The sequence below is a fragment of the Euleptes europaea genome, chromosome 10, assembly GCF_029931775.1.
Source record: "Euleptes europaea isolate rEulEur1 chromosome 10, rEulEur1.hap1, whole genome shotgun sequence".
Classification (NCBI taxonomy): Eukaryota; Metazoa; Chordata; class Lepidosauria; order Squamata; family Sphaerodactylidae; genus Euleptes; species Euleptes europaea.
The window spans coordinates 49504734-49530703 of record NC_079321.1 but is presented as its reverse complement, the minus strand read 5'-3'; the positions used below and the strand labels follow the sequence as shown (position 1 = coordinate 49530703).

Here is a 25970-nt window from a genome sequence, read left to right as displayed (position 1 = left end):
TAATGAAAATATCATTGGCAATTTATTGTGGAAGTATGTTTGGATCCTGTTTCCCTGGTTTTTCTACATCTGGGATCACATTGTATAGATTTTATATTAAGTGGTCCTTCTGTTGATGCAAAATCAGTTAAATTTAATCCACTCTAGTTCCAGTAAAGCCAGGGGAGATAATTAAGTTTTCTTAGGATTTTTCATCGCAGAGTGGAAAATTATTTACTGTGATAGTTGTTAAACTGGCATTGAATTTACTATTTCATTCTCCTAGTGACTACTCTAGTGATTATTCTGACTGGACAGCCGATGCTGGAATTAATCTACAACCACCAAAGAAAATTCCTAAAATTAAGACTAAGAAAGCAGAGAGCAGTTCAGAAGATGAGGAGGGGCCTGAAAAACAAAGGCAAAAGCAAATCAGAAAGGAAAGGAAAAAAGGTATTGAAGATAAAGAGGGTCCAACATCACCAAAGAAAAGGAAACCCAAAGAAAGAAAACAAAAGGTTGTATAATAGTTATAAAACACCAACAATTTTAAAAAGAGATTAGGTTGTTTTAATTTCTTTCCATTTGTTGATGTAAACTATGTTTTCAAAGCATTTGCAGTTAATTTATTTATTCAAAATATTTGCATATTGAAGGGGTAAGTGGTTTTTTTTACATTATCTTGACTTCTCGTTCAGAACTTTTAAGTTGCATATGCTAAGTACATAATTTTATGTTTTGTTTCATACATTTCTGTTCCATCAGCTTGACTTGGGGGACTTGCAATGCAGTCCTGTGCAGAGATATTTCACTGTACTCTATACATATGTTGTAAAGTTCCTGGCCTTCTGTAAGAAACTATCATTTATTTATTTGCTACGCTTATGCGCTGCCTTTCAGTATCAGTCTTGAAGCTGTGTACACCTTAAAAAATGTAGAGTGGCACTACGTAGATAGAGGTGAGGCAGTCATTGCAGTTATCCTGAAGAATATCCTGATGCATCTTCTTTATTTTCTGCAGAGAAAATGTAACATTAATTAGTCTTGGGCAAGTGGGGACCTGTAGCAAAATATTACGGATTGTTTTTAGGTTGGCCAAGGATGTCAGTAAAGGTGAACACGGTCCCACATTTGCAGCTATCCTCAGGCAAGCCAAAAACAACCTATCCCCCCTTTTCCAGGCATCTGGGTCTCTGAAAGCGTATCTGCTGGGACTGCCCAAGCAGGTATACACTTGCTCGTGACAGTTGGGGCAAAAGTGGGAACTGGGAGAGCTTACAGGGTAAGGTGAAATCTCATTTTCCCACTCCCCTGCTGGTCCTTCCTCCTCTAGTTCTTGCAGCCCTGTCTTACATTTTATTTATAGATACAGGTTTTTATGTATCAGAGAGATTACTACATATCTCCCAACCTGCCCCAGCAACATTGCAATGTCCCTGCTTGGCTGAGCACCACTTTCAGGGGAAGTATGGCGCCTCCCTTGGCATTGATGGTGATTAGTGAGCTTCTGTTGCAGGGAGGATGGGAATTTGGCATGCCCACCCTTCTCACTATAAGGTCTGCTATTGTATGGGGTTGCCTGGCAAGCTCAAAATGGCAGCTGAGGTTTTGTGAGGTAATCTTTCACAATCTCGTTAGCATTTATTTTTTGAGTTTTTTTAAAAAAACTTTTACTTTAAAAGATTTTTTTTCTATACCCAATTCTAAAGTGTATTTGTAATGGCCGTTGTGGGGCCAAATTGAGAATTAGGTATATTGTGTTGTTCACAAATACTGTGTTGTGGGAAGAAACGCTGATGGGAATGCTTTTTGGAAGGGTCAGTTTCCTACAGCTCATTAGCTCTCTCCCCCCCCCCCCAAGTCAAAAGGCGCGTATGTTGCATTGAATGAATAATGAAGCAGGATATCAGTATTCCCTTTGCATCTGAGCAAAAGGATAGAATGGACTGGTAGTTATCCAGGCAGTAATCAGTTACTCCATAGGGAGTCATATTTTCCTTCTGTGCTTTTTATGATGTCTAACGAGAATAATTTTCTATAAGAATTTTTTTACAAGTCTGTTTGGGTTTACCGAGTCAGAGATTAATTCAGACTTACTTTGGATTTCTTTAGAGGTTGGCTGTAGGAGCGTTAACAGAAAATGGCTTGACATTGGAAGAATGGCTGCCTTCAGTGTGGATTACAGATCTTGTTCCTCGCCGATGTCCATTTGTACCTCAAATGGGAGATGAGGTATTTTTTTCTTTATGCTGTCTCTCATCCAGGTTCTGTTTTGTTAAGTCACCAGAACAGTCTTTTTTTTTTAACCAAACATTTCAGATTTTTTTAAACGCGAAAAAAGTGAAGGGCCGCACTAATTGGAGCAAAGAGATGAAGAAAACTCTGGTGTGGTGGGAAGAAAAATTTATTGCAAAATTACCCCTACACGTTTTTTATTTAGCTTTCTCAGGGGGATCTGTGCGATATAAAAGCAACAATGCTCCCACTAAACCAGCTTAAACAAAATTATCAGAATTGCTTTATTCAATTTAAAATATGATTATTGTATAGGAGGAGTTGAAGGGAAAGTAAGTTGGAATCTATGAAACACTGATAGATGAAAATATATAAAAGGAATGAACGATGATCCATGAGTGGAAGAAAACCCATATAGGAAATATCTGTGATACACATATACCAGTATACTATTCAGTTATCCACAAATTGTGATTTGTCAAACATAGCAATAAAGAAATGGAATGTTTCTTTTATTGTCCACTTCTTTCTCTTGCCAGAACTCTAGGTCCAGCACTTGCTAAGAGCTGTTTATTGCATCTTCCTAGCTCGGCATGTAAACAATAATCGACAATTGTACCTTAACTTTTTGCTGTAACATGAATGAATAAATTTTACTTCATCATTGACATGTTTGAATATGTCTGTTTTATGAGATTAGTGTGTAACTTAGTACTTTTGTAAAGAAATGTCTCATGGTTTGAGGAGTTGAACAACTGTTTTATTGCATACTGTGTTCATTTTTACAAACAATATAATATAATCACAAATTCTGTGCTGTGTTTCTAAGGTATACTATTTCCGACAAGGCCATGAAGCATATGTTTTAATGGCAAAGAAGAACAAAATATACAGCATTAATCCCAAAAAACAGCCATGGCATAAAATGGAGCTACGGGTATGTTTTTCTCCCCTCTCCGCCCTTATTATCTTTATGGATTTAAAACAAATTAAATCTTCTGGTGATATCTGCAGGGGGCCTCCCCATAAGTCCTCCTATTTCATATGCAAATTCCACCAATTCCACTTCAAAGAGGAATTTAAACTAGGATTTAAAACTGATCAGCGAACCCTGGTGAAGAACCAAGTTGGCAAACTTTAACATTTGATATATTTTGTAAGCATAGTTGGGTAAGAACAGTAGAGAAAGGAGGTCCCCATTCTTAACCATGATTAACTGCTTTCCAGCAGAATACCTGCACTCGCTCTAAGTAGCAGTATTCATTACTTAAAGCAGAGTGATATTTTAACTTAAATGGTATGAATTTGTATAAATGTTATACACGGGGGAAATCCTGTTGCCCCACACTTATAATTGTGATTTAAAGTGATATTTTGTAGCAGTCTGCTAAGTCATCCCTGCTGTCAGAGGCTAAATAAGATACCCAGATTCTGGATGGGATCTAAATGACTGCCCAAGGGGCTTGTGTTTTTCAAACAGCATAGGCCATTTTCACACAGCAAATTCCTTTTTTTCTTTAAAAAATATTTTCCTTTGAACTCATGACTTCCTTTACCATTTCATAGTCAAAAACCCCTTTGGCATGTGTAAACTAGCACTTGGAACACAGCCTGTGTTTTTAAACTGGGAGCAATTAGGCAGATCATGAGAGGGAGGGCACCTTGGCCATCTTCTGGGCATGAAGTATGGGGGTGTGGGGTGTGTGATTCGGAGTTTCCTGCATTGTGCAGGGGGTTGGACTAGATGACCCTGGTGGTCCCTTCCAACTCTGATTCTGTGATTAGAGCTGTGGTTTATGATAGCTCACTGATATTTTGAAAGGGGGGGAGCATTATAAGCTGCATTATGACTAGAATGTGGCTGGGAATGTAGTCTTCTTTCTTATGCTTTTGTATAAGAAAGATACACTAAATTGTAAGGGGATAAGATGGAGCAAGGTATACAGTGCCTTGCTTCTCCTCATTTCCTTTACATTTCTTGAATAATGTTCCTGTGTGTATGTAGGCATTCAAAACACCGTACAGCCCTGAAGTTTCCTAGGAGAATCAGAAAGCAATAACCACCATTATGTCTATTTTACTATTGAGCTTTTGTCTAGTACAGTAAATTTAAAAATATTTTGTTTCCATCAGGAGCAAGAGCTGATGAAAATAGTTGGAATAAAGTATGAAGTTGGGCTTCCCACGCTTTGCTGTCTTAAACTTGCTTTTCTTGACCCAGATACTGGTAAATTGACTGGAGGATCTTTTACAATGAAGTAAGGAAAATCATTGTTCACATATAACTGCCATAAATTAAAAATTAAATTAAAAGGTGCCAATAAAATGAAACTGGCTTTAAAAGGACTAGTTTAGTAAGTAGATTTTTGCAAGCTCAGTTCTGTAATTCTGGAGGAAAAATCCTTTTGTGTCAGCTGAACCAAGAGAGGGATAACGGAATGCAAGGGAACTTTCACATGCGTATGTACATACGTACATACATACATACAATTAATTATGGGAAAACTAGGTTAACAGCCGATCTGGAAACCCAAGTAATCAAACAGCTGAAAAGCAATGGCATGAGAGATGTAGTTTAGGGTGGGGTGTGTGCATGCATGCAGATACATACATGCATGTGCCCAGTCCTTCCCATACCTATCACTCCTTCCCTAAGTCCCTCTTCACCAAGGTGCAGCGAACATACTTCTGGGAATAGAGCTGTGGGAGAGGAGCAATGGATGGGAAAAGAGATCGTAGTTCCCCTTCCACAAACGTAGTTTTCCCCTTGGTGCTATTCAGCTGTTCTTGGTTGACATGGATTCCCAGGCTGACTTTTGCCCAGTCTGTCTGGATTTTTTTTAATGTTGTCCTACTGATGCTTTAAATTCTTACATGAATTTGATGTGCAATCAAATGTTATCTTGCTATGAAATAGTTCACTGGTTCTCATCATAATTTTTATTATGTCCAGGTATCATGACATGCCAGATGTTATAGATTTTCTTGTCTTAAGGCAGCAGTTTGATGATGCAAAGCACAGGCGGTGGAACATAGGTAGGTACCTTAGGATGCCATCAAGGCTGGCAAAGCACTTTTTACAATGCCTAATTGATGTATTTGCTGACAAGATACATTGATAATCATTTGTTTAGATTACTTTAAAAGGTGATTTAAAACGTGCATTGAACTGAGATTGTTTATGGCTGTTAAATAGAAGAGCAGAGTAGAATTTCCTGTTTTAAAGGGCAGAATGCCTCTGTGCACCAGTTGCTGAGAAGGTAGCTGTATAAAGCAGGGTTTTTATGAGTATAAAATGAAGAATGGAGAACCTTCTAGGCCCTGAGCTCCATGAAGAAAGAGTGGGATAAAAATATACTAGATAGATCAAAATCAGCAAATACAGCTGACCACTGTTGGAAACAGGCTGTTGGGCTAGATGGTGCAACATTCGTAGTCTGGTCTAGCAAGGCTTTTATTATGCTTTGTTCAATCAATATGCCAGTAATCACTGAGACAAAAATTCCCTTCGTTTTAGTGGTGTTAGATTATAAATAGAAAGGATTCATGTATACTGTTTGACATTCTTTTATGTAAAAATAACTTGTAACTATGAATATTTTGGGTTACATGTGAAATACTGCAAGCAAAGCTCCATCGTATCCTCTGAACACTGCCGCCGGAGCTCAGAAGACCCTCACAAACTAGTCTTTGGGTGCAGTGTGGGGGTCTGCAGTGGGAGGGAGGAAAATTGGTGGTTGAAAACGAGTCCCCTAATTTGTGAAGCCATGACTATCTGATTAATGTGTCAGTGTGGAGCTTCTTGTGGCATCTAGGTATAGGAAGCTTCAAAATACAAGGCAAAAAATAGCAAAGCCTAGGTCATCTCTGTCAGTGCGCAACTTGTACACAAGCAAGCATTTCAGTTTGTTGCCATAGCTTTAAGGATGACTATTAGCCTGTGTCAAGTGAGCATGGAGGTTTATAAAAAGTATTCTAGTACTCTTTCTTTTAGCAACTACCAAGTCATTCTCTTTGAACTTAAAAGACCAAGTTTTAATTTGTTCTTCTGTCCCTGCATTTATTCTGCTCAATTTTATCTTTGTTGACATTTCTCAGATAACAATATTCTCAAGCAAGGTACACGAAGGATGAGCTAGATAGCTTGCATAGGAACCATTTTCATTGTATTGGGCTAACTGAATCTGTGCTGTTAGATCAAAACCAAATCTCCTCAGTACCTTTCAGTGCAATCCTAAACATATGCCTTCTAACTCAGCCCATTGACTTCATAGATTTGCTTAGGATTGGTAGAACCACATAGAAATCTTGGTTTTACACTTGGTTGGCGAGTGTGAATAACATCCTATGGAATCATAGCATTTGAAGATAAAATTGAGTATGGTTAGATTTTAAGTTTTTTTAGCTATATGAATCAGAATAATTTCAATGTTACGTTGGGAATGCAGGTTATTTACTTAATTATATTTATAACCTGCCCTCCCCGGCCAGAACCAGGCTCAGGGCGGAGAACAACAATAAAATCACAAAGTATTCACATAATTAACAATATAAAACCCCCAATTAAAACTTCCAATCATAGATACAAATTCCCAATTATTAACCAAATTATTAAAAGTGTGGGAACTTTTCAGCAACCCTCTTGATTTCTTTTTAATAGGTATATTGATTTGACATATCTAAATACAAACAATGTTTGTGCAAGGTTGGATGCTGAAATATGTTCTGATCTGGAAATTTGTAAGTGATATTTGGGGGGGTTGATTTAGCCCCTGCCTCATCTTGTTTGGGTACAAAATTGTCTGTATCTGTGATGATAGTTCTTTTTCCTAGCATGAGATGAGGAGATACCCCACAATGGTCACAAGGCCACTTTTGGGATGAGTTGGGACAGATTGTTCCTGGACCAGCTACTCCAGTTGCAGTTATAATTTGGGAGGGGCCTCACTAATGTTTTGTATCTCCTGGCTGATATATTAGTTGGCAAAAGTGACATTTTAGAATATTGGTAGCATTTGCTAAAAAATAAGCTAAGATACCTCTTTTAGACTAAACATGGTGCTTTACATTTTTATCTAGGTGATCGGTTTAGGTCAGTAATTGATGATGCTTGGTGGTTTGGAACAATTGAAAGCCAAGAACCCCTTCAACCTGATTATCCTGACAGCTTGTTTCAGTGCTACAATGTCTGGTTAGTAACTTTGTAAATATAATTTTATTTTACTCCTGTCATACTTCTTTACTTAATGTATTTATATCCCACTTTTCAGCCGCATTAGTTTCCAAAAGCAGTTTACAATTAAAATCCATCACTTACATGATACAAGCATGTCGTTCCAAGTGTGGACGATTAAGGAGTAGAGGATTATTGGATTCTTACTCATCTAGCTTCGCTTTCCCACTCCTTTCTTGCATTTTTAGTTGTTCTAGCCATTTCTTCTTTCCACCACCACCCTTCCTTGCCAATCTATTCATTTTATATATTTTAAATTCAAGGCAGTCTTTGAATTTCAAGATTCTGTATTTTCCCACACAATTAAAGACGTTGCAATAGACACTGGAACATCTGTTGGGGTCTGGCAGAACACTGAGAAGCTAGAACTCATTTCCTAGAGGTGATGATGGGTTAGAGCAGGGGTGTCAAACTCATTTGTTACACGGGCCGGATATTACATGTCACTTGGTTGGGCCGGGCCATGGCCCGCCAGCCCAGATCAGGACTGTAGGGGGTGGCTGCCTCATCTGACTCGCAGGCCGGATAAGAGCTCTCAAGGGGCCGGATTCGTCCCAAGGGCCTTATGTTTGACACCCCTGGGCTATAGGAATGGTCTAACATCTGTAATATTCTTTGAGCTGTTTGTGGCTTCTGTTAGCTGGATCCCATTGTATCCCTGTCAAAGGGCTTCATTACTGAGCATACATTTGGCTACACAAATGCCCATCCTCAGGTGTGAGCTCATAGCCATTAAGACCTGGCAGAACACTGAGATATTTGCTCTCTTTACCTCCCATATGTTTTAATTGTTACCTGATAGATTTTATTCTTGGCATTCACTTTAAATATTTGAGGGGGGCATTGCTGAAATGCTAATAATAGGAAATTTGACTGTATTTTTTTTTTAAAGTTGGGACAATGGAGACACTGAGAAAATGAGTCCTTGGGATATGGAGCCTATACCAGACAATGGTATGTGTCTACTTTCCCCTAGATGTACAGAAAGGAGACAGAACTTACTGTGTACGTATGTGATAAAGTGTAAAGGTGTTTATGCTCTAAAAGGGGGAAAATGAAGCACAATTTCTCTTTATACTGTTCAAAATGTCATAGCAAATGAGATGGTTAGTTCCAAAGTACTGTCAACAGAGCTCTACTAATGTAATGGAACTTTGCTGTCCTCCTCAATTCCCCCTTCCCTGTCCGCATATCTGGCTGGTTTCCCGATATGCTGCTTCTTGGGTACAGGGAACGGTAAGGGGCCATGGGAGAGGAGTATCAGTGCAAATCTCCTGTCTTTCTGCTGGCGAGTGCATTACAGCAGTGGGAAATGATGCTTGGATTCAATTCGTAGGTTTTATTTAGTGAGTAAAATAATGCATTTTGTTTGGAAAGAAGCTTTTACTTTTCAGAACTTCTCTATAAACATTTTGAGTTTCACTGTTCCTCAGGTATGTTGAAATATTTTGATGAAGTTTGCAAGGATTCCCAAAATTATCATTGCTTGAAATGCAACTGAATGGGCATAGCTAAACTTGACAAACCATTTGGGTGATGTGTATCTCAATGTAATTTTCAGTTCTAGTGATTGCAGAGCAACTGTCTTCATGTTGGGTGGTGGAGGTGGCTGTTTGTTTGCACTGATTAGGATAAAATAACCCACATTACATAGGGAGCCATTTTTATAAGTTTGCCACATGGAATATGGCTTTGACCACAAGTCAAAATGTGAGCCAGCATGATGTAGTGGTTAGAGTGGCAGACTAGGATCTGGTAGATCTATGTTTGAATCCCCACTCTGCCTTAGAAGCTTGCTGGGTGACCTTGAGCAAGCCTCTTTCAGCCTAACCTAACCTACCTCACAGTACAGTTGCTGTGAGGCAAAAATGGATGAGAGTAAAACAGTGTCGTGAGTCACTTTGGGTCCCGGCTGGGGAGAAAAGCAGGGTATGAAAATCTAAATTAATGTGTGAAGATAAATAGTTACAAATTAATATATATACATTAAACTTCCAAAGAGTAGCTTACATAAGTGGAATCCTGCCCTAACACTAGTAAAATTTTCTTTCCCAATCCTAAAATTTTATCTTGCTCTTGGCTTCAAATATAGGTGTTTTATAGGTGTTTTAAAGACTCATTTTAGAGTGGATAACAGCATCTAAGCTTTTATTTAGAAATTCTCAGCACCTAATGCATCCCAGGCTATAACTGGTTAGTGACAATATTTATTGTTGTGTTTATGTGGTATGATGACAGATTTAATTAAAAAACAAGAAGCGCCTAGTTAACTGCAATTTGAATTAATGTAAGGGAAAGGAATATAAGATTGCCTTGTCTAAACCAGAACATGGTCCATCTAGTTCAGTATTCCTTACTCTGGCAGTGACTTTTCAAGGATACTAGCAGTTGCTTTCCCAGTATTACAACCTGAAAACCTTTGGCATGGAGATATCAGAGATCAAACCTTTTGAATTATAGCTAGCGTATGTACTCTAACGCTGTAACCTTTCTTCCAAACCATTCTAGATGGAAATTATGAACTTTCAAGTTCGTGGAAGATGATAGGAAATGCAATTTTAGTGCAAAACATATTTCATTTATCTTCTGAATATATTTAACACTGATTACAAAGGATCGGTTGCCCTTCACACTGTTGCTCTGTTTTCTTCATAGGTATACAATCTCTGCATTTGTAATAATAATCATGCAATCTAGTAATGTTTGTCATATGCTTTATTTCAGCTGTGTTTCCAGAAGAGCTTGGAACTAGTGTTCCTTTAACGAATGCAGAAAGTAGAGCATTGATCTACAAACCTCTGGATGGAGAATGGGGCTCCAGGACCCGAGATGATGAATGTGAAAGGATAATTTCAGGAATAAACCAGTTGATGACTCTAGGTAATATTTGTTTTGAGTAGATAACGTCTTAACTCTCCATGAGTGTCTGTTTAACATCTCAAGTTCTTGTGGCTCTTACATTTTCCAACCTAAGTTAATTTTTTTCTTAAAGTGATTCTTTAAATTCAAGTTCTTGTTTTTTTGGGGGTACCGCTTCACATGTGGCACTCCTCTTACACAAAAAACATCTCCGTGCAACAGGCATTTTAGGGAAAGCAAAATTTATGTGCTGGTAATGACCAAATACCTAATCAGTAGTGGGCAACATCTGCCACTTCTACTCTTCTTATTGAAAAGCTTGCAAAATTAACATATATCTAATACATCTTACAAATACTACACTTATAAAAGTATGCATCCTGTCTCCAGTGTTGTAGTAACAAGGTTTTTTTCATGTTTAGATATTGCGTCTCCTTTTGTGGCACCTGTGGATTTCCAAGCTTATCCAATGTACTGCACTGTTGTTGCATACCCTACTGATCTGAGTACAATTAAGCAGAGACTGGAAAATAGGTTTTACAGGTTTGTTCTGAGTTACCTTTTTGATATTCTAAAATGATTCTCCAGACATTTTTCACGTAAAGCCAACTTCTTGGACTGCTTTAAACAGCCTTGAAATGGTAATGCATCTAGTTGAGTGATGTACATTCCAGCTAAACGAACATGATATGGTGGGATAGTCTTGGTTTTTTTCTTTGCCATCAAGTCACAGCCAATTTGTGGTGACCCGGTAGGGTTTTAAAGGCAAGAGATGCCCAGAGGTGGTTTGCCATTGCCTGCCTCTCTGTAGCAACCATAGACTTTCTGACTGGTCTCCCATCCAAATTCTAACCAGGGCTGACCCTGCTTAGCTTCTGAGATCTGACAAGATCGGGCTAGCCTTGGCTATCCAGGTCAGAACGTCCCCTATTTAGTGTTAATCTTGCTATGTTTAACTTGACCTAGGTGGCCCTGGCTTTTGAATACGTCTTCTAAAAAAGTTGCTGTGTGGACTCCTTAGTCTCCTGGTTTCTTTTGCTCAAATATTATTTGCAAGTCCCCTTCACAGTTTTATCCCTTTGAGCCCTGTAGCTGTTTGTCCAAGGAACATAACCAGTGACATGCACTCTTCAATGACATGCACCTAGAATTCATGTAGGTTTCCTATCTATCATTCTCTTGTGTCCTTGTATCACATTTCTGGTGATGCAAGTGAATCATATTGCATTGATTTCTGATCTTGAGTGCCTTAATTTGAGCCAGGATTAACCAGAGCATAGTACCAGTACTTGATTTCTGTACTAAGGCATGACAAGGCAAGGCCCTTCAAGCATGGCAGAGTACATTTTATATACTGTTTTATGTGTTGTTGTTATTTTTTAAATTATATACCTACCTTGTTATGCAGTAGCCACTGAGAAGGGGGATACTGACAATACGCCCTGCTGGGAGGAACAAATAAGGCAAGGGCTTCCAAATATGCTTGAGCCATATTTAGTCAATGTTAAGTTGTTGGTACCAATTTGTGTGCCAGTCTTTGGGGAAACTTTATTTTATAGGTATGGATCAAATATTTGGACTAAAATTTCAATAGTATTTCAATATTTTTATTCCTTTTTCCATTTCAAAGGCGACTTTCTTCACTTATGTGGGAAGTTCGGTATATCGAATATAATACACGCACATTCAATGAACCTGGAAGTCCCATTGTCAAATCTGCCAAGTTTGTTACAGATCTTCTGTTACACTTCATAAAGTAAGCTAACAGCTCCAAAAGGAGAAATACTTTACATGGTTTTGTTTATGAGTCATGTATAGATGTATAGCCTATATGTTTACAGAGGAAGAAAGCATATAATTAGCTATCCTATTTAATAATAGAGTTTATTTTTTCATTAATTTCCCCCCAGAGTGCTGCTTTTATTAATTTTGTGATAAGCTTAAAAAGTTTTACTTCCATTAACAGAGGGTAAGGAATGGGAAATATTACCCTGACAATTCCTGATGAGTGTTTCAAAAATCCCTTTGAGTTAAATTACTGAAAGCTGAGACCCTATAAATATATTTTAATTTATAGTAATATTTTAAGTTATATTTTTATGTTTTATGTTCTTAAATAAACAAGTCACTTTTCTCTGGTACCTATATCGTATATGTTTACTGAGTAAAGTTAATGGTACCTATGTTTTATTTTTGACATGGTAGTATACTAAATTATTTTTTCACTAGGTCCCAAACTCTGATTTTTTTAAAATGTATTTGGTTGAGTATAAAGTATAGGTACAAGAGGGATGTAGAAATCAGTTTTTCTGTAATCATATTACATGAAACTCTCCCATTATCAAGGTAAGCCTGAAGATTTTCTGGCAATAGTATGTCAAATTATTCCCTGGCACTCTTTGAAGCAAATTTCACTCCCAGCACAATCTTTTCCCTTATTTTAAGCTTGATAATTTATGACGTAACAAAATTACAAGTACTTAGCACTTGAATTATTTAATTGCTTTATTGGTAGTGGTATAGTGGTTAAGAGCAGTGGACTGTAATCTGGAGAACCGGGTTTGATCCCACTCCTCCACATAAGGGGCGGACTCTAATCTGGTGAACTGGGTTGGTTTCCCCACTCCTCCACATGAAGCCTGCTGGCTGACCTTGGGCTAGTCACAGTTCTCTCGGAGCTCTCTCAGCCCCACCTACCTCACAAGGTGTCTGTTGTGGGGAGAGGAAGGGAAGGAGATTGTAAGCCGGTTTGATTCTTCTTAAAAGATAGTGAAAGTCGGCATGTAATAACCAATTCTTCTTCTTTTGTTTGAGTCTTGTAAGAAACACCTGCAGTTAGATTGTTTCTTGCATAGACATTGAGAGATGCAGAGCCATCTACATCTGAAGGTCTTCCTGCCACATGCTGTTACCAGAATGTCAGTGGGAAATAATGAGACAAGTACTGTCATAAGACAGGGCAAATTGACACAATAGATGGGGACTAACAATAAGTCTGCCATTAACTTCTCTGTGATGGTTTAGTAATTTGGTGGAGAAGCAATTAATAAATAAATCATTATATATAAAATATAAAAAGTATACTCCTTGTTTTTAAAGTTGCTGTTACAGTAGCTTACAAAGTGTTCTAATTAATGTGGCTTTATTGCAGCTGATGTTTAAGCCTTGGCAGCAAATACATATTTAAATTATAATTGAATTTGATGAAAGAATAGTTTCAGAGCGTAGCTGTGTTGGTCTGAGGTAGAACAGCTAGATTTGAGTCCATTAGCACCTTAAAGACTAACTAGATTTTCAGGAGTGTGAGGTTTCGAGAGTCAAAGCTCCCTTTGTGTCTGATGAAGGGAATTTTAGTTCTCAAAAGCTCATAGCCCCTGAATTCTTGTTGGTTTCTAAGGCGCTACCAGACTCAAATCTAGCTGTTAAAAGAATAGTGAGGATTAAAATAGAGCAGTACAAAGGTTAATTTCTACGCAGTGTGGAAATGGTGAGGCTGTATTGGATTAAGAACAGTGTTTTTGAGACAAAATATTTTTTGATTAGTTAAGTGTTGCTTTGAAGGTTTAATTATAAGAATGCAATAAACTGCTAAGTGTCGGGACCCACCAGGATGATGTGCTGTGTGACACAGGCTGCTACAACAAGAAGAGGCAATTGGGTCGAATAGCTTCCCTTAAGTGACACTCAGATTTCGGGGCTGGAATCCAGTCCAGTGTTTACTTGAATTCTTCACTTTATTCTAACAATGCTGTTCTCTAAATTAGGAAATGTTAACCTTTAATTCTTATATATGTAGATACATCATGCAAATGTGGATACAAATAGATTCATTAACAGGCAGGCTTTTTGTATTGAACAGAGATCAGGCTTGCTATGATATAATTCCGCTGTATAATACCATGAAGAAAAAGGTCTTATCTGACTCAGAGGAGGTAAGCAAACTCAACGTGTCATGTAAAACTTTGGAACAATATGGTTTCATTTGTGTATTATTGGTTGGATAATACTGCTGGTGACAAAGGACGGAGGGATCCCATTTGACCACAAGAAAAGGCTGTGCTGTGGACCATGTAACCTGCATGAATAAAAGCCATGTGGGGTGGGCAGTGCAGGGAGGAGGGGAGTTTGGTGCAGCTGAGTGAAAAAGCTGGCCAAATCAAACCCTGTATAATAATCCCTCTTGGATCCAAGAGCAGTGCTTATCATTTGAAGTCCAATCCAAACACATAGCATGTACAATGCAGTGCAAAATGCAACAGGGAGGAGTCGCTTTTGGCTAGAACAAGCTCCAGATATAATGGAGCCATGTGTGGAATCAGCCTTTCCTCGGTCTGGAGCCTCATCAGAGACTATTACTACCTGTACGGTGAGGGAATTGCATAGACTTGCTGCGTTGATTTCTCCATGTTTATAAAGACAATGATTTCCAGTCCGTTTTTCTCTTATGAAGTGATGGGGATGGATTCAGTACGCAACAGTATTAGTGCAATATGTATGTACTTGTAACATTGCAACTAGATCATGTCGTAATTAAATATTTTTCAAATTGTAACATTTTTACATCGTGATGAATATTTTATTGCTTAAAGGAAGAAGAGAAAGATATTAACATGCCTGGAACTTCCACTAGAAAGAGGAAGGTAATTTGTTTTGTATTAGTGATCTGCTGTGGATATGTATAATGATGTAACAGTTTGTCAAGGTTGATTTGTTTGATGACGTGTTTTTACATACTGATGTTATTTAATACCAATGACTTGGTATATTTCCCAAATGGTGAGTTGAGCACTGCAGTATACCAGTAGGGGTTACTGAATAAAATCCGGCGTAGAAGCGCATAAGGTGTGTTTTGTTTCTTGGTTGAAAGGCTGATTCTGACAAGTGGATCTAAAGACCAATTTCTGATTTTGGTCCCCTTGGTAAAAGGGTCATAAATCTCTATTGCTGGTTTATTTAGCTGGAAAAAATTACTTCCGGAGTTAAACGAATAATCAATTTCCTTTATGAATTTGTAAAAATATCTATTTATTAAATGAGCTAAGTTCAATCTTGACGTTTCAGGATCATCAGCCAAAGCGGAGGCTACGTAACAGGGCTCAGTCATATGATGTCCAGGCATGGAAAAGACAGTGCCAGGAGTTGTTGAATCTTATTTTTCAGTGTGAGGATTCTGAACCTTTTCGCCAACCAGTAGATCTTCTTGAGTATCCAGTAAGTATTTGAAAAATTATAATTGCTGCCAAACATTGTGAATTGAGCGGTAGAATGAATATGACATTGAATTTACATAATCAGCTTATAATGAACTTCTAATTTCACATGAACTGCTGCGTTTTCACACAAATAAATCTGTATCTTCTTGAATCTCCTCCTGAGGCTTGACGGACCCCAGGGAATGGCATGAAATGTGGTATGGGCAAAGGCCTGAAAGCAGACTTCAAGGATCATAACTCCCTCCGTTGTTGCCACCCAACACTGGTTTTCAAAGGCTTATTACCTATGATAATGGGGATTCCATCTAATCATTGTGAATAATAGCCAGGGCATTGGATGCCACAGAATGCTTCCACAGATGGAAGGTTTTCTCAATAGTGCATGAATTTAGTCTCCTTTTCCCTTACGCTGCATTAGGAATACCCTCTGAAATTCTGTTGCAGAAGCAGCATTTTGGGGGGACATTTTGGGCTGCTGCGGGGGGTGGGGGAGGCGAGAAAGTCACTTGTTGCTGACAGAAATCATGTTAATAGAAAGGCTGTATGGAAACTCTCATTGATGGACCAAATCCTACATCCTGTGGCAGTGAATTACATAAGTAAATTAATCTGAGTGTCTTTTTATCTATCCTTACTCTGCTACCCATCAACTTCATTGGGTGTCCAAGATTTCTAGTATTAGGGAAGAATGAGGGAAACTTTCTGTAGTCACTTTCTACATACCTCATCCCCCCGCCCACTCATCATTTTGCTAAATTTACAAGTTGCAAGATCTAGCCTTTGCTTGTAGGATATAACTATTTTGGATGCCCACTCTGCCTCTTTTCCAGTCCTTTGTAAAACACAGCAACATAGTATTCCAATTGTGGCCACATCATAGATATAATATTTGACCATTTGTTTTATGTCCTTTGTTTTATGTCCTAATAATCACTAGGATTGTATTTGCTTTTTCCCACTACTGCTGCACACACACTGAGTTGACATCTTCACTGAGGTATCCACCATGAGCTCAAGGCCAGTTTCCTAGTCAGTCAGTACGGATTCAGATCCATCAGTGTATATCTAAAAGCTAGGAATTTCTTCACATACAAAGCCACTCTGCCTCCAATATATCCTTCTCTATCCTGTCTTTAGCTTATATCATTATCTTCAGTAATTAGTAATGTACTCTCAGATTAATAAACAGAAGTTAATGTTTGTGTTTTTTTTTAAGGATTACAGAGACATCATTGATACTCCAATGGATTTTGCTACGGTTCGAGAAACACTAGAAGTGGGGAATTATGAGTCACCGATGGAGATGTGTAAAGATGTGAGACTGATCTTCAGCAACTCCAAAGTTTATACACCATGCAAAAGATCCAGAGTATGGCTTTACAATTTATTTCTAAAAATGTAATGATATGATATCTGTGCTGTGCTCATTCTTGGAAAAGTTACACAAGTGTAACTTGTAACATGAATACTAAAATGCAGCTGTATTTTTAGACTCTTTTAAGGACCTAGTAAGTACTTTTACGTGGAAGAATACCTTATCTGTTACAATGTAAGACTTTTCCATAGTCTTTCATTTGATTTAAAGCAGCTGCAGCTTTGGCTGTCAAGGGCTGGATCCAGCCTTTCCAAAAAATCAGCAAACTTGCTGAAGGGATCACTGCCACCTTCTCAGTGCAGCTAGTGGAAAGTGGAAAACTTGTTAAATAATGAGTGTTTGAAATGCTGTAGCTGAAAATTGCTTAGGTGCGTTACCTGTTAACATATGATCCCAATTAGGACTCTTCCACACGCACATACATTCTCGTCTGCACACAGACATGCAAGCAGTGTGATGGTACGCTGGGGGAATAGAGTCTGTGCACATCGTTTTTTTTAATATGCTCAAAGTTACTCATGTTCCACCCAGCTTATAAAGCATGGAGAGAAGTGAGGCAGGATACGGACAAGATTGGTGCATAGAGAACTCACGTTTTGCCAATGTTCGGTTGTATTGCCTGAGCTCTCAAATGATTAAACCCTACTCATATCTTCTGCACATAGGCAGTGTGCCTGTGATGCTAGTGGATCTTACTGTATGCAGTGATTTATGTTACTTAATACAATAAATTATGTGGGCAGAAAATTACATTTTGAAGCAAACTTTGTTCTGGATTTACTTTCACATATTAACAGAGTTCTAATATTTTTAATAGATTTACAGCATGAGCCTGCGTCTGTCTGCCTTCTTTGAGGAACACATAAGTTCCATTTTATCAGATTACAAGGCCGCTTTGCGTTTTCATAAAAGAAACACAATTAAAAAGAGGAGGAAGAAAAGAAGCAGAAGCAGTTCTCTTTCTAGTAGTGCTGCTTCAAGGTATGATGCTTTATTTAGTGCTTCTGAATGTAGTATCAGAATTGTTTATTTTGGTGAGGGTTTCTCAGTACTTTTTAACTGTTATTTTATGGTGCATAAAAAGGTTTTATCATCTGAGTCCCTATGATCATATCAAGAGTTAGTTCCCAGTTTTCCCAGGTGCCACCACCATAAAAAGGCTACTATTTAGAATGCTCCTCTGCTTTGAGTAGTTCCTTATTCGTTGCCTAGACAAACACACACTTGCACTAAAAGACTGCATTTGGGGTAGCATAAATACTTTTTGAAATGAGCAGGTATAGGGTTTTCTGCTGTAAAGCAATGTCCGTTTCCCCCCCCCCCCATCTCACTCTTTTATTGACATATATGTCTGGCTCTGTTCCTAGTGTGGATTTTAATCCCTCCCTTCCACAATTTAGTTCATGCAGTTTTTGGTTTTTCAGGAATATTTTTCAGATATCTAGTGTGTTTATCTGTTTAAACACTTATTTGGGATTATCTTTTTTAAAACTGAAGATTGATTTTACTTTATTTAAGTAGTGGGCAAGTGGTATCTTTGTGACTTTCATACGGGTCATTCAGTAAATAGTCTGCCCAAGTGGCTGGTGCTGAAAATTGAAATAGACTGTTTCCTTCTGAGCTCAGATCAGTTTGTAAGCTTGTGCATCTGTTAAAAAGGAGGCTGTGGATCCACAATGGGCTTGCTACTCAAAATACGTTCATCTATACATAGATTGTAGGGACTGAATCCTATGATTGACTAAGTAAGACATAACTAGGGATATGGAGAAGCAGAGGCAAGAAAAGAGAGGAGGAGAAACAAGAAGGGTGTATTTCATCCCTCTCCATCTTAGCTGTGTGCAGAGAAGCCTGTACTTCTGGGCAGCTTTTTGATGCTGGGCAAACAAACACAAACTTCGTGAACTTTCATGACTGTTTGTTGAACTAAACAGATGTCTGGCATTTTCACAAAAGCAAGGAACTTCACCTTTTAACTTCACTGGGGAGCAACTCTGCATGCATCTTGTGTGTGTGTTTTGGGGGGAGGCTGATCTTAATACTAAAGGGAAGCAGATGCCTTCCTCACATGTGCATGTTAAAGGTCCTGGGTGTGTAACGAGCTGTTGAATTGGGCTACTAACTCATTCCCAACTATCTCACACACCCAGTTTGTATAAGCAGGACATTTCCCATAACTCCTTATTTCTTATCAACTGACTTTTCCGAACTGTATTTTTCAGACCTTCTAAATGTGGTGCCTCACCAACGTATAAATTCTAGTTGGTCTAGCAACTTTGTGCCCCCTTGTCCAAATCCTGACAACTTCTTGTTGACATTTGTTCTTCCTTTTCATGCTTTCTGAAATAACTCCAGGATGAAGAGGAATGAGAGACAGTTCATGTAGGTTATGTTGCTTTAGTTTTATCCTGTAAAATAACCATCAGTCATATCATTCTGCTTTTAGTCCTGATAGAAAGCGACGGCTACTAAAACCACCACTGAAAGCGGAATCCCCAGCGGTGCCTACAACCTCTACGCCTGTGCGTTTAACATCCTTGAGAAATGTTGCGGCTCAGATGAATGGAAAAGCAACTGAATCTGCCCCTTTGGTCCGAACTAGGAGCACTAGGGCAGTAACAGAAATGGCTGTGAATGAACAGCCATCTACTTCATCAGGAGGAAAGCCTTTAACTGTGAAAACTAGTCCTGCTGTTGCATCAGGGAAATCAGGTGGGTCATTAGTTTCTAAATCTGTAAAATCGTGATTCCTGTTGCACTCATAATGGATTATAGTCATCAGGTTTTCCACCAATGAAAAAGGGAGGCAGGTTTCCCTTTGAACCCCCCCCCCCCCCAATCATGGGACCTCCATGGACAAGAGCTATGTGGAATTGGAGCTATAGTAAGAAAGGAAACTGAGTGAAAAAACTGCCCTGATCACATCCAGTGGCTATGCCCTTAGTTTTTGGATAGAGAACCCTGATAATGTGGGTTGTGGAGCTCTAAGAATGGATGGTTGAAATGATCTAAAACGGGGATTCATCCGGTTTTATTTTAATTAAAGATACTTTAGTCATGAACTTAATCTGTAATTTGTTAGATGTTCTGCTAAAATATCGATGAAAAACCACTTTTATCTTACAATTTTGTCTTCTCAGTCCTAGAGAATTCCACCAAACATTCCAAGAACCAGAATGCTTTATTAGTCCCTGATCAAACCAATTACACTCACAACACCAGGAATAATACTACAAAAGAAAATGTGGAGAAAGACAAACCAGTTAAACGAAAACCAAAGTTATCTGCTCTCAGCCCACAGGGTAAGGGCCTGTTTTTATATTTTTAATGTTAATAACTGCAATCACTGAATCTGCAAACCTGGGTTCACACAAAGATTTATCTGTCAGAGCATTAGTTGATTACTTGGAAGCTGGTTTCATCAAGTGGGACTTTCCACTTGAACACGTGAAGCTGCCTTGTACTGAGTCAGACCATTAGTCTATCAAGATCAACACTGTCTACTCTAACAGTGGCTCCCCCGAGTCTTGGGTAGAGAGGTCTTTCACATCATCTGTTGCCTGATCCTTTTAGCTGGAGATGCTGGGGATTGAGTCTGGGGCATTCTGTGTGCAAAGCAGGTGCTCTTACCACTGAACCATGTCTTTACTCTAAGAATTGATTACTTGAAAGAAACCTTACATTTTCTTGAAAATGAAACACAACCTAAAGGTATTAGTATAATGGCAAATTTATTTAAATATCAAGCTGTTTAAGAAGAGTTTGTTTTCATACCCCATTTTTCTCCACTGTAAGGAGTCTCAAAGCAGCTTACAATTGCCTTCCCTTCCTCTCCCTGCTACAGACACCTTGTGAGTTAGGTGGGGCTGAGGGAGTTCTGAGAGAACTAGCCTGTGGTCACCCAGCAGGATTCATGTGGAAGAGCGAGGAATCAAACCCGGTTCTCCAGATGAGAGTCCACCGCACTACACCACGCTAAAACTTGAGTTAATTACCGTATATACTCGTGTATAAGCCGACCCACGTATAAGCCGAGGTGCCTAATTTCACCCCAAAAATGGGGAAAAATTAGGCACCCGCGTATAAGCCGAGGGTCGGCTTATACAACCCCCGGGTCGCCCTCCTGCCCGGCCTCTCGGGCCCTCCAGACCCACCTCTACGGGGGGAGGGGAAGAGCCCCTGAACCCCCTACTTACCGGGAGAGGCGGCGATTAGCTGGCGGCGGCGGGCCCCCCCCTGCGCGCAGGAGGCCGCGCAGGCCGCTCCTGGCCCAAGGGAAGTGTGCTGGCGGCGGCGCCCCCCGCGGCGCGCAGGCCGCTCCTGCAGGCCGCTCCTGGGCCAGGGGAAGCGCGCTGGAGGCGGCGGCGCCCCCCCCCCCCCGGCGTGCAGGAGGCCCTGCAGGCTGCTCCTGGCCCAGGGAAGCGCGCTGGAGGCTGTGCCCCCCCCCCGGGCGCGCAGGAGGCCCTGCAGGCCACTCCTGGCCCGGGGAAGCGCGCTGGAGGCGGTGCCCCCCCCCGGCGCGCAGGAGGTCCTGCAGGCCGCTCCTGGCTCGGGGGAAGGCGTGCTGGAGGCGGCGGCAGCAAGTCCCCCCCTCCACCTACCGTATTGACCCGCGTATAAGCCGAGTTGGGATTTTTCAACCCTTTTTTTGGGCTGAAAAACTCGGCTTATACACGAGTATATACGGTAACTATAGCAATGGTGATAATGATACCTAAAATTAGATTATTTGGCATTTAGTTTGTGTTGTTAATTAATCATAAAAGTGAATTTTTTGGAATGGAGAAAGAGGTGCTGAGGATATCCCATGTCTGACCAACACTGGTGTTTATTGCTGCAGTCAACGGAGAAAGCTAAGTTTGATGCCTGATTTGGCTCTTCTGTGGTGTCGCTGGTCCCCTCTTTGAGATTTTATTTCTTCATTTCTGTTAAGGAAGGAAGTGCAATGAGTCCTAGTTTTGCAGGCTAGGGATAAGTCCTCTTACCTTGTACATTGGTAAGAGTTCCTGTGCTTGCTTAGGAGTCTCAGCAACACAGCAAGATCCACTAGCGTCACAGGCACACTGCCTGTGTACAGAACACTGAGCCCCTGGTATATTGTTAGAAGCTCATTCTGTGATTTCTCCATATGCCAGTGTTACTTTCCTTTGTAATCCCAGGCTTGCCACATTACCTTTTGGCACGGGAAGCAGGTTACATCCCTCACACCATTGTAACCTGTAAAAATTCAGGAAATATGTAGGGTTTTTTAAAGTTCTTGGGAGAAAACAAAATATAAAAAGTTTCTCAGACTGAGATGTCTGTTGCAATGCTTTTTTAAAATACGGGCGTGAACATTTTTAATTTGTCTTTCAGTTCCCTGTACTGTCACTTTTGTTAGAATTTGTGGCCCAAATTTTTATTACCAGATTTTTAAAAGTCCCATCGGTGTATTTGAGACTTGGTTTCCAATTCCAGCAGTCTGAATGTTCTGGAAATGCTTTTAACTGTAACTACTGTATAGTACTGTATCAACTGTATTTATGCCCTGTACTTTGAAGGAGACTATTCTATTTCCATTAATCTTCATGTCTTGTAGTATATGAGGTCCAAATTCTGTAGGTCATGTGGAAATACTCTCCTGGTACGTCCCCAAGAGTGCTCTATGCTCTGCTAACAACAACTTACTGGTGGTCCCTGGCCCAAAGAGTGTCTGGCTGTCCTCAGCTTAGGCCAGGGCTTTTTTGGCCCTGGCTCTGGCCCGGTGGAACTCTCTTTCCAGTGAGACCAGGGCCCTGCAGGACCTGATGCAGTTCCACAGGGCCTGTAAAACCGAGGTGTTCCACTGGGCCTACAGCTGAGGACAGCAGTGGTGTATATCATGGCTGGCCTCCCTCGCCCTCCCTCCTTTTTTGCTCTTGTTTCATCTTATGGGATTGGGGTGGGGTCCTGACTGTCCCTGACTAACTGTGGCCCACTCTTCTTAATGGGTGCCAATTGGTGTAATTAGGTTTTAATGGCTTATTGTTATAATTTTAAATTGGTTTTAGTGTATTGCGTTGCTGAATTTATGTTCTTCGATTGTTTTAATAACTGTTAGCCGCTCTGAGCCCAGCCTTGCCCGGGAAGAGAGCAGGGTATAAATCGAATAAAATAAAGTAACAATTTGGGTGAGTGTGCCAGTCAGTAAAGTTCAAGCATCTTTATGTTTTATCATACATGAGGAATTACTGGAAGATGCCAGCTAGATACAATGTCTTAACAGTCAGACTATCAGAATGCGTGAAGTCCCTTGTGCAGGATATTCATACGAAATGTGGGAAGGTCCTAGAACCTGAGTTGGATTTGACTGCTTGACGCTCTACCATCCTTCCAGCTTACTGGCCCAACTTTCAAGTGTCCGCATTAAAAGAGTGCTTCCCCCTGTTAGTTCTTTTCTTTGCGCCACAAAGGCAGTATAGGAACTTCTTTGCTCTGAGCTGTATTTGCCTCTGCACTATTGTTGGTTATCATTCCTCTAAGATGCCAGTGGTGCAGTCTGTTTTTGTTCATGGCCTACATTCGCTTCTCCTAGTCGTGCTTGACTTGTTGGGAAGATCTCTGTCTCATCTCATTAGAAGGGGGCGTGAGAGGGGAGTTTGGAATAAAGGGATGAGCTAGGTTTTCTTTAATGAGGTGGTTCCCTGCTAAAGATAGCACCAAATTCTTACTTGGGAGCCATATACTTAAGTAATTCACACACCCTCATTCTTTAGTTTCGGTTGGAATATTTCAAAATACTACATTTGATGGAGTTTCTAGTGGTGATGATGGCTAAACAAGTGAATGGGGAGCTGCTGTCATACTTAAGCTTTCCGCATGTGATGCTTAATTGAGCATTACTCAGGAGGGTAAACGTCAGGATGTGACATCACCCCATAGGTCAGGAATGGCCCTGTGCTTTCACAGGGGACCTTTACCTTTTAAGCATTTGCTCACTACATCTTATTTTAAATATAATCTTGTATTAGTGTCAAGCTCCTTGTGCAAAGAAAAAGTCTGATGTAATTCACTTATATGTTGCTGTTCCTTCATATTAGATTGCAAGAATAATGCTGTGGCTTTGGCATCAGGAAGCATCCAAGTAAATGGACACGGGGGACAGTCTTCAAAGCCTGTATTTAAGAGAGGTCCTGGACGGAAACCCAAAATTGAAACAAACAACAGTACCTGTGAAGTGGTACATAAGAAAAGAGGACGGAAACCAAAAAATCTGTTACTTGCGCAACAAAAAAAATTGGGCCCAAGTACAGTCCTAGCTACTAATGACTTGCCAGCAGAGGAAGCATCTGTTTCCACTGCATGCAATGCTCTCTCTGAAAATAATGTGAAGGAGGACTTACTACAAAGAAAAGGCCGTGGAGGCAGAAAACCTAAACGGAAGCCAGCAGAGGTACAACCAGCAGGATTAGAACTTCCATTACCTGCAGATCCTAAAATTCAGACAAGAAGCAGGAGAAAAAAACCAGATGAGCCTATTGAAGAAGAATCTGAAGAACTTAAAGATTCTGAACCCCATATGAGAACTAGAAACCAGGGCAGAAGGACAGCCTTTTACAATGAAGATGACTCGGAGGAGGAACAGAGACAGCTGCTATTTGAAGACACTTCTTTGACTTTTGGGACATCTAGCAGGGGCAGAGTCCGAAAATTGACTGAAAAAGCAAAGGCTAATCTGATTGGTTGGTAACTTCAGCATTTAAGAATGCTAATAAACAGGTACAATTGAGGAATTAGTGGAACTAAGGATATCTGCTTTCTGCTGCTCTTTACAGACAAGAATGTCTTGAGTTGAAAGAAGCATAGCAAAAATAAACTGAACATTTCTTTGAAAGAAGTATCTATTTTAAACTTTTGCTATTTATTGCCCTTCAAGTAGGTTATGCATTTCAATTCACTTTGTTCAGTTGATATTGACAATTGTATAAATGAAATTCTTGATTTGCAGAAATGTTACTGTAATTTTCAACAGTACACTATCTCTATTTGATTAAAAAAGGTAATAGAATTTTTAATGTTACAGACTGAGAACAGAACTCCTATTTTGGAATGAGCAAGGTACAATACATTTGTATAGAGTAGTATTTGTGTTTTACAGGATATTAGCAAAGAGTGGCAGTAAATGCCATTGAGCAGAAACACAAAATTACCAGTCTTTGCTGTTAAGACGATGGCTAATTTCAGTAGTGATTGGGCACACAGCTTTGTACAAACAAACCCTAGTGCAGGTTATTAGTTTATCTAGGTTGTGCCAAACAGAGAGAAAAATCACAATATATATAGATATATATCCACATTGGAAAAAGTTTGACTAATATGTCTAATTTTTCAGACCTTCATTCTTCTATCAATCAGATCTGTTTATTGTGCCAAAGACTGAAGAACAGGTGCAGTGGAAAGTTTCGAGTGTCAGCTTTCAATTATGTTTTAAGACTCCATATTCTAATTATCCATTGTTCTAAGAAACTCTCTCTACTAGTACTTTGTAGTAGAAAACAATTAATGCACTGGTAGGATCCTTTGACAGTTGTTTAGGTAAAACGTGTAATTGGGTTAAAGGATTCAAAGAAGCTGCAGGAAAAGTATGGGATTCTGATGTTTATTTTATGATTCAGAATTGATTGTTTTTACGTATTGTGTTAAACTGACTAAAATTACTTTTGAAAGAAGTGTATGTGTATGTATATATTGAATATGTACACAAGCACATAAACATATACAATATTTCCCAGGTATAATTTTTCAGGACTTTTTAGGTAGTACTAGAATTTAAATTTTTTTAAAATGTCATACTTTAATTTTAAGGGAGAAAATTGATTATTTTCAATTACTAAAGATAAAAAGGCCAAATCACTTTTTATGCAATCATGTTTTATACAGTGTTCTCATTGCACATTGTTTTTTTCTGCACTTTTTACAGTATACTTATCACGCTAACAAGTCAATATATACAACCTAAAGGAAAATCCCACTTAATGATTGTGCCTTGTATTCTGTTATTTCATGCATCTTTAGTAAACTTAAGTTGTCTATTGTAAATGACTATATGACTTGGGGG

General features: G+C 39.4%; 2 protein-coding genes across 3 annotated transcripts in view; both read left to right on the top strand.

The window, feature by feature from the left end:
* The window catches only part of PHIP (pleckstrin homology domain interacting protein), a 97404-nt gene extending 72327 nt beyond the window's left edge, over positions 1 to 25077 (top strand). The window contains exons 23-40 of one of the 2 annotated variants that reach the window (XM_056856872.1): positions 266 to 497; positions 2092 to 2211; positions 3044 to 3151; positions 4348 to 4472; positions 5168 to 5250; positions 7294 to 7405; positions 8340 to 8401; positions 10172 to 10327; positions 10729 to 10849; positions 11937 to 12062; positions 14166 to 14238; positions 14896 to 14946; positions 15368 to 15517; positions 16736 to 16888; positions 17712 to 17875; positions 19341 to 19606; positions 20035 to 20196; positions 23953 to 25077. In XM_056856872.1, coding sequence (XP_056712850.1) covers positions 266 to 497; positions 2092 to 2211; positions 3044 to 3151; positions 4348 to 4472; positions 5168 to 5250; positions 7294 to 7405; positions 8340 to 8401; positions 10172 to 10327; positions 10729 to 10849; positions 11937 to 12062; positions 14166 to 14238; positions 14896 to 14946; positions 15368 to 15517; positions 16736 to 16888; positions 17712 to 17875; positions 19341 to 19606; positions 20035 to 20196; positions 23953 to 24602 — 2914 coding nt within the window. In that variant the 3' untranslated portion in view covers positions 24603 to 25077. Of the gene's footprint in view, positions 1 to 265; positions 498 to 2091; positions 2212 to 3043; positions 3152 to 4347; positions 4473 to 5167; positions 5251 to 7293; positions 7406 to 8339; positions 8453 to 10171; positions 10328 to 10728; positions 10850 to 11936; positions 12063 to 14165; positions 14239 to 14895; positions 14947 to 15367; positions 15518 to 16735; positions 16889 to 17711; positions 17876 to 19340; positions 19607 to 20034; positions 20197 to 23952 lie in introns of both variants that reach the window. The other variant, XM_056856871.1, reaches the window with a different exon arrangement.
* HMGN3 (high mobility group nucleosomal binding domain 3) overlaps positions 1 to 25970 on the top strand; it is a 150594-nt gene that overhangs the window by 120455 nt on the left and 4169 nt on the right. The gene's annotated exons all lie outside the window — the stretch shown is intronic.